Source organism: Panthera onca, chromosome A1, assembly GCF_046562875.1.
Source record: "Panthera onca isolate mPanOnc1 chromosome A1, mPanOnc1 haplotype 2, whole genome shotgun sequence".
NCBI classification, from domain to species: Eukaryota; Metazoa; Chordata; class Mammalia; order Carnivora; family Felidae; genus Panthera; species Panthera onca.
Window position 1 is genome coordinate 234,896,742 of NC_138339.1, and position 8,906 is coordinate 234,905,647.

General features: G+C 54.2%; 1 protein-coding gene across 1 annotated transcript; it reads left to right on the forward strand.

The window, feature by feature from the left end:
• The first annotated feature begins 3,230 nt into the window (after positions 1 to 3,230).
• On the forward strand, positions 3,231 to 8,029 carry SHISA2 (shisa family member 2). Its single transcript, XM_060637504.2, has 2 exons — positions 3,231 to 3,682; positions 7,364 to 8,029. The coding sequence occupies exons 1-2, from the start codon at positions 3,349 to 3,351 to the stop codon at positions 7,915 to 7,917; spliced, it is 888 nt and encodes a 295-aa protein (XP_060493487.1). The 5' UTR covers positions 3,231 to 3,348; the 3' UTR covers positions 7,918 to 8,029.
• The last annotated feature ends 877 nt before the right edge of the window (positions 8,030 to 8,906 follow it).

Consider the following 8,906-nt stretch of genomic DNA (forward strand, 5'->3'; position numbering starts at 1 on the left):
CATCTTATAAAATTTCAATACGACATACTAGAGACGCAAAGAAAAACTAAAAACAAGCCAGAGGAATGAACAGAATGTTTTAAGGATGTGAGCCTTGAAGTCAATCAACCACCACATAAACTAACTACGAAATGGGCCTCTCCTTAATTTTCAAAGAATAAAGGAACACAACAATAGAAAAGACAACGAATTTGTTCCAAGCTAGCTCTGCATTTCTAGGTTTGCCGGTGACTAAACTGTGAACTGTTTGAGAAAAACGTATTGCGTTGAAACTGTGGCCCTACCCTGTCACCAAAGCAATCCCAATGTGGAAATGGGCAACGTCGCTCTCGTCATAAATAAACTCTGACAAGTTCTCAGAGTTTTTGGAGGATTAATGGATAGTGGAAGAAGGGTATGGGATAGGGACTGTCTGGAGAAATGTACAGTTCTTTTGTATTCATTTTTTCCAAAGGGGGAATAAAAAGGTAAAGTATTAACCCTCTGAACACCCCCCAAATCAGTTTATGGTCCCATCGGAAAACAATGATACCTAAGCACCCGGTGATTGGTATAGAGCTCACAGTTAGTCCCGGGGCCCTCTGTAGGAGGCGCTGTGGGGACGAGCAGTGTGCTGGGCAGGCTTTGTAGTTGGGCCAGAACTTGGGCTGGATTTTTTTGACCTTCCCTCCTTCCTGACCTTCAGGTTATGTGCTTAACCTGTACACCTACACCACCAGTCATAGCTTTTATCATACTTATATTATCTTTGCCTATTCAATTCTTCGTCTCTTTGTCCAATTTGTTTTACCCCAGAGACTTTGAGCTCTGTTTGAAGGAAACGTCCATGATGTCTGGCTTCCTGACGCATCCCCAGTACCCAACACAGAGGACCATACGCTTCCCGGAAGACTTCAGCGTGATTTTGTTGAATGAATAATTTCACATTGAAATTTTGTTAACATATTAGGTTAAAAAGAGTTGGTGGCTGGTGCATTTAAAATACATAATTTTAGGGGTGCCTGGGTGGCTCAGTTGATGAAGCGACAGGCTCTCGGTTTTGGCTCAGGTCATGATCTCCCTGGGTTGGTGAGTTCGAGCCCCTTGTGGGGGGCTCTGCCGACAGCGAGGGGCCTGTTTGGGATTCTGTCTCAAAATAAATAAACTTAAAAATACATAATTTTATGAAGCTAAAAATAACTCCCCCAAAACAATGGATTTAAGCACAATGCTCAGAGAGAGGCTTAGTGAAAAGAATGAGGTGTTCTTTGGGATAGGGGGGTGGGGGAGAAGAGGGTAGGTACTTTCCTTTCGTTTGATTTTGTTGGGGAGAGTGGAAGGATATCAACCATGTCTGAATCTGGGCCTTCACCAGGCATTCACAAGTGCCCCATGATTGTTTGAACAGCAGTGCCTTTGCCATGAACGAAATTGCCTTGTGTTCTACAGTCGCCTCCTTGAAAGGGACCTTGGTGGTTATCGTATCCCATGGTCCACTTTAAAGACGAAGAAACTGAGGCCAAGAAAATGCAGTCATTCTTTACTGGTAGGGCTGGGCCTAGATACCAGGTCCGCTGACTTCCAGACCGTGTCGGAAGGGTCACTAGTTCTTTTAAAAATAATCACTGCCGCTTTAATAGCATCAGCACCTGTTGTTTTAGCTTCCGCAAGGGAGAAGCTATTAATTTCTCCTTCATCAAAGCCGCATTTCTGGTCTGTCTGAACCTTGTTTTCCTCTCCGCTGCAGCTGTCTGCACCCGTAAGGCCAAATGGTGAACAGAGGCACCTTTCTGCTCAAATCCAGTAAATCGCCACGCCCAAATATGGAAAGAAAAAATTCGACACGGGTCATCTAGACAGTGGCCAAATTTATAATGCTTTCACCGAAGTCTCTTCATTCCACCTGGCGGAGGCCTGGAGCCCACCAGGCGCAGCCCCAGGCATGCGAACGCTTTCACACACGTCCACGCTTGTGGCCCGTGACCAGCCGCGGCCAGGACGCGAGCTGCTGCAAGCTGAGACAGACACTTAATCTGAGCGGCAACTTCACCCTCTGTAAAATGGGAAGTGACTATAACCCTTCGCGGGGGAAGTCTTGAGAATCAGACGGAAGGACGAGGATCTTCCATAAGCAAGTGCAGTTTGCTTTTATTACGATTACTGCCGTTCCTGCGTTAGCAAGGCCCAGTTTGTTTGAGCCGCGTCCTTGCCCGCGCGGCCCCGCCGCCCCACCGGCGTCGGAAGGTGAAGGGCTCCGGGCGTCTCGGGGCGTACCCGGGAGGAGGGAAGCCCGCGCTAGCGCGCATGCGCGCCCGGGGAGCCGCCGGCCCCTAATAAGAACGCCGTGCAGCGCCGCGGCGAGCCCAGTCGGAGCTGGCTTGGTGCCGGGCGCCGTGAGCGTGCGGGCGGCTGCCGCCCTCGGCTTCTTCCGCAGCCCGGAGGACCGAAACTTCCGTGGGAGGCTCCCATCGGTGCGCGCCCCTCCCGAGGGAAGCGGCGCCCAGGGGGAGAGGGAGAGCTGGACGGAGGCTGCCGGGCGCCCGTGGGAGCGAGCTGCAGCGGGAGAGGCGGAGCGGGGGAGCCGGGGGCGAGCCGCCCGCCTGGACTCGCGCCCGGCAGCAGCCGCGGCCGCCGCCGCCAGCCAGGCAGGCTCCCGGGACCGCGGCGGGGGCGCGCCGGACCGTCGCCCACGTCCTGGACGCCGGCGTGCGCCGGGAGGATCGGCCGTCCGCCCCGCGGAGGGCAGCGCTGCCCGGGCGGCGCGGCCGGAGCCATGCGGACCGAGTTCGGGGCTGGGGAGCCTGAGCGCGGCCGGCCGCTGCACTTGCTGCCCGGAGCCCTGCGCGCGCTGCCACCTTTCTGGGCCCCTTCTCGCCGCCCGAGAGGGCAGTAAAGGAGCGGAGCCGCTTCCCGACTTGCGCGCGGGACCACGAGGCCGAACCTCCGCGGCAACGACCTGGCTTCAGGTCGGCGGCGGGAGTGAGCGTCCCCTCGGGGATGCGTGCGGAGGCTCCCGTCGCGGGTGAAGCCTCCGGGGGCTGCGGGCCGGCGGCTCCGGGGCCCCTCTGACTCTGCGCCCAGAGCGTTCCATCGGCGAGGGCTCGCTCTCAAGGCAGCGCCCCCGGGGACCGGCGAGCGGCATCCCGCCCCGGCCGAGGGAGGGATGGCTTAGGACCCCTGCCCCAGCAGCCCGGCGTCGTCGGCTCCTGGACGTCGCGGCGGAGGACGAGAGGCCCGCTCGGAGAGCGCCGCGGAAGGCGTCCCAGTCCCGGCCGCCGCAGCCCCGGGAGCCTGGTCGTCGGGGCCGCGACTTCCCGGAGACCGCTCTGCGCCGTCTGCAGCCTCGCCGCCCGCGCGCAGGGTGGTGCCATGTGGGGCGGACGCCGCTCGCCCGCCGCTTCCCCTCGGAACGCCGCTTCGCTCCTGCAGCTGCTGCTGGCCGCGCTCCTGGCGGCGGGGGCGCGGGCCAGCGGCGAGTACTGCCACGGCTGGCTGGACGCGCAGGGCGTCTGGCGCATCGGCTTCCAGTGCCCCGAGCGCTTCGACGGCGGCGACGCCACCATCTGCTGCGGCAGCTGCGCGCTGCGCTACTGCTGCTCCAGCGCCGAGGCGCGCCTGGACCAGGGCGGCTGCGACAACGACCGCCAGCAGGGCGCCGGCGAGCCTGGCCGGGCGGACAAAGACGGCCCAGACGGCTCGGCAGGTAGGGCGGGCGGGTCGGAGCGCGAGAAGGGAGGAAGGTTGGCTTTGCCCGCGCGCCACGGGCCCGGGAGCCCGGAGACCCGAGAGGAGTTAGGGGCGATGGAATTTCAGAGAAGGGCTTGGACCAGGAGGTTGCGGGGGCCGGGGGGGGGGGGGTCTGCATCCTGTAGCAGCTCTCGTGCTAAGCTTCACTGCCCTGAGCCTCAGTTTCCCTACCTGCCTCCTAAAGAACAGCTTGGCTTGGATTTTCAGAAGCAAACCACAAACATAAGGCAGCGTGGGGTGCAGACGGCCCCGCATTCCTCCTGGCCGGGGACCTCTGAAACCCTCTCCCATGCCTCCTGTCTCCATAGGTCTAACTTCTAGTAAGAGTGAGTGTCTTGGTGGGACCCCGGGAAACGGTGAGGGCGCGACCGCAGCGAGAGGTTTGGCGAGGGCCCTTCGTCCATAGAGGCTCCGCAGAAGGCAGGCAGCTCCTCAGGGCTTTCCTGTGGGTGATGCACTTTAACAGACCGGGGAATTCTAATCTTCTGGAACACTTGGCTGCACGGCCCGGGCCTCTCTGGTTTCTGGACAGTTCTTACCACGTCAGACTTAGTAGGTGTGATACTAAAACCGTGCCCAAGCTTGCTCTTCGTGGCTTTGGTTTTTTCAAATTAATAGTTTTTTTTCAAGTTGCCGAAGAGAGAGCACACATCCACAAACGAATTTGATGAGTTCCACTTCCTCCATTCTTCAGAAACCTTCCAGACCACCTCCCTTGAGGGTCTCCACCCACGTACGGGAGGGAGGATTTAGCACCAGGGTAGAGGTGGAGGTCGGATGGCAAACACAGAATGGACGTCTCCTCCCTTTTCTGCAGCTGGTTATGTTGAGGACTTTTTAGCAGCGCCCTGAGCAGGGGTTTAAGCTACCTGAGCTTTGTTTGGCACTGAGTGGCCCCTGTGTTTCCAGAACTGTCTCCTGGGCCTGGTAAGAGGCAGCTCTCTTCAGTGCTGTTCCCTTTGCAGTCAAGCATTTTATTAGCAAGCTACTCTTCTAGTCCCGCTGCCTTGAGTCTGAAGAGCCGAGAACTGAGGGTAGTTCCAGAAAAGGTGCCATCTTAAAGCTCCAGCTCACTCTTGCAGGGCGTGTGACTGGGGAAGAAAGCCTTGAGAAAGGAGCCAAAGACAGAACTGCTGCCTTGATGTATCTGCTAAGTTGGGCTCATGAGTGACCTCTAAAAAGTTGGGTTGAGGGGCGCCCGGGTGGCTCAGCCGGTTAAGCGTCCGACTTTGGCTCAGGTCATGATCTCACACTTTCTGGGTTCCAGCCCCGCATCGGGCTCTGTGCTGACAGCTCGGAGCCTGGAGCCTGCTTTGGATTCCGTGTCTCCCTCTGTCTCTGCCCCAGCTTGCGCTCTGTCTCTCTCTCTCTCAAAAATAAGCAAACATTAAAAAAAAAGTTTAGAAAAAAAAGTTGGGTTGACTTTGGACAGACCAGAAGGCGGCTGGCTTCTTGTGAGGTGGACGCCTCCTTCACTCTTTTAAATCCTTTTTCCTAAACACTCTGTTCCCCTGACTTCTCTTCTGCAGTCAAAACGGTCAACATGCGTAATCAGGCTGTGCCCAGGCTTTATGGGAGCACTGCGTTCTTTACCTCTGTGTGGTTATTTACACCCCCCATGAAAAATCCTGGAAGGAAAACAATTCTTTCTCCCCAAAACTCATTCTGTGGACTTACACTGAACTCAGCTAGTTTCTGCTGTGATGTCTGGAGTATTCTTTTTTTTTTTTTTTGCTTTTATTTGTTTACATCCCAATTACCCATTTAGGGCTGGTATCCTAATTTAGAGAATGAGATAATTATAACGTGCATACGGAAAAGCCCAGCATCCACTGCTGAAGAGATCATGCTGTTAGAACAGCACCCTCATCTGAAAACCCTCTGCGCTGCAAACTCTGTAGCGAGTGTTTCTACGTGCTGCCGGGGCGCGACATAAATACAGTGTTCAGCACTGAAGGTTTAGGAAGTCTTCACCTATAAAGTACGTTTTACTTAACAAGACATCATTCCTCCAGGACTCCGTGTGGCAGTGTCTTCTAATAACACTGACTTGAGGAGTCTCAGAGCTGGGCTTCTTCCCAAGTGCTGCCCTGCACCCCTGTGCTCTAGGCTTTGCCGAGACCAGCGAGCCCTAGTCCCTGTCCTTCGGTATTTTCCAATCGAAAAGCCAAGGCGACAGGCAGGAGCCCATCAGAAAACAGATTCTCGGTGACACGGGGTAGAGTTCCAAAGTGGCTCTGAAGCACCGTGCAGCCTCCTGTCTCCCGATTCTCCGTCCCCGGCAGCCTGCATCTAGCTGCTGAAAGTCCTGGAGTGCCATCCCCAGAGCTTCCAAAAGATTGTTCTCAGTACAACAGTGTAAAAATGGAACTCGCTGCCAACTTGAGGCAGGCTTTTTATTTTCCGCTTGTACGTTATTTTTCAGAAGCAACCTTACTCGTTAAACACGACGCACACCGCTCCACGGTCTGCAGGCTTTCCCTGGAGTTCTTCATACAGAACCCAGTGTTGTTAACTGCGGGTGTAACTGCCCTACTCCAGCCACCCTGGCCCTGCCTGGGTCCCTTCTTGATCATGGGGGCTGCCCTTCTCCCTGGAACAGATGTCCTGTTGCTCCCAACATTTGTTCTGTTCGGTACCTTGTTTCATGCTGACCTGCACGTGTCTGGACTAGCTTCCCTTTATTGCGAGTCACGTCACCTTTCCACCATCCAGTGCCCACGGGGGGGGGGGGGTCCCACGGGGGGGGTGCCCACGGCCCAAGGACCAGCCCTCAACGAGGCAAGTGTGTGTGGTGGTTTTTTGTATTTTGTTTTTTGTTCTTTTTTTACCCTTCTTTGATGACCCCTGTGCCTTGTGTTACAGATTTGGAAACGGCTGTGGCTAGACCTAAGTTTTTGACTTACTTGCCTGTGAAAAAAATAGCAGTTCAAGAATGGCAAGAGAAGTCTGCAAAGAACATAACTTCCAGGGGGTGTGTGTGTGGGGGGGGGGACCACTCTTAAATAATTTAATTCATTTCTTTTTTAAAAATATTAAAAAAACTTTTTTTAAATGTTTATTTTTGAGAGAGAGAGAGAAAGAGAGACAGAGAGAGACAGAGTGCGAGCAGGGGAGGGGCAGAGAGAGAGAGAGTGGGAGACCCTCCGAGCCATCAGCACAGAGCCCGACGCAGGGCTCGAACTCACAAACCCCACAGGATCATGACCTGAGCTGAAGTCGGACACTCAACTGACTGAGCCACCCCCAGAAATTTAATTCATTTCTATGCAGATCTGACAAGTATCTGTTAGGGCAGACTTAAGTTCAGGCAGTTCAGTTACTGTTGGAATTTTAGAAGTCTCAAAACATTCAATTCGTATTTTTGCTAAATTGGACATTCGTCTCAGTGTTGCAGTTGGTGAGCCTCAGCTGTGAACGTTAACAGTTTTGCTTTGGGGGCCAGTCCGCCTACAGGGCCCTACCGCCCTCCCTGCATACTTGATGAGGGACCGGGCATCCTATGGGCCGCTAGAAAGTAGAGACTGGCCCAGCCTGGGTCCTTTGGGTCCGGGTATGGGCGTGGCGCACTTAACTTCAAGCGCTGATTTTTACTGCGTTCTTACAGTAAACGATGATCCGTTTTTTTATCCTTCAGTCCCCATCTACGTACCGTTCCTCATCGTTGGGTCCGTCTTCGTCGCCTTCATCATCTTGGGGTCACTGGTGGCAGCGTGTTGCTGCAGGTGTCTCCGGCCGAAGCAGGAGCCCCAGCAGAGCCGCGCCCCCGGAGGGAGCCGCCTGATGGAGACCATCCCCATGATCCCCAGTGCCAGCACCTCGCGAGGGTCGTCCTCCCGCCAGTCCAGCACGGCTGCCAGCTCCAGCTCCAGCGCCAACTCGGGGGCCCGGGCGCCCCCAACGAGGTCACAGACCAACTGTTGCTTGCCCGAGGGGACCATGAACAACGTGTATGTCAACATGCCCACAAATTTCTCCGTGCTGAACTGTCAGCAGGCCACCCAGATCGTGCCCCATCAAGGGCAGTTCCTGCACCCCCCCTACGTGGGGTACGCGGTGCAGCACGACTCGGGGCCTATGACTCCTGTGCCCCCCTTCCTGGACAGCCTGCAGACGGGCTACCGGAAGATCCAAGCCCCCTTCCCCCACACCAACAGCGAGCAGAAGATGTACCCAGCTGTGACCGTGTAGCTCAGGGTGCCCGCCGGGTTCCTGCACGGGACAGGAGCACGGGGAGGCCGGGGATGCGGGAAGAGTTCTCCAAGTGGAAGTCCGCCCGTGTGGCTGGTGTGGACGGCCCGATTCTCTTGGATGGCTTCGTTTGCCCCCAGCCGTACGAAAACGCCTCTTTCCACGTTAGCCTTTCTGGATGTGGTTTCGTCCCGGGGCGTGATTGATTTATGACGGGGAAAAAAGCATCATCTGGAGATGCCCGTGTTGTTGCCCGTGGTTGTGTGACAGACACTTGAGGCCGTAAGGGCCCTTGAGGTACGACTGCCGGAAGGATTTTGTGAACGGACAGATTGAGGGTTTCTATTGTATCCTTGTGATTATTTCTTTTTTGTTTCTTACTGTCCAAGATCGGAATACCTGTTCCCTCCCTTTTACCTGGGTAAGAGTTTTATAAGCATCCAAGGTTCAGGGGAAGATGTAAAGACAGAATTATTATAAAAGGAGATCCAGTTCGAACTCCCTGAGCTGGGTCCTTGATCTCAGTGTTTCACAGGCACATCTTAATTTCATTGTAAAAAGATAGATATATTTTGTCTATTTTTGTGCTTTTTTTTTTTTTTTTTTTTTTTTGGTCTATTTTGTGCTTTTTTACCTTGTGTAGAGATCTTATTACAAAGTGATTTTCTACATTAAAAAGAGACTGAAAGAAATTGTATAGTTACTTAACTAATGACATTTCAGCACTCGGGACTATTTTAATCTTTTAAGTAGCGGGTGGTGTAGTAATACAACCGTTCATCTCATTCCTGATCGTATCATCTAATTTTCTGACTTTATAGTGACATCTGAGAAGACGTAATTAGATGATTTTATATTGAAATCATAAGTTACCACCTGCTACTTCTCCAAGTGAGTTGGAATTTTACCGTGTGGTATGGCTTGGCATTTTGTTCTATTCGGTTTTCGGATCCCCATGTCTATATGGTACCGCGTGCGGGTAATTACTA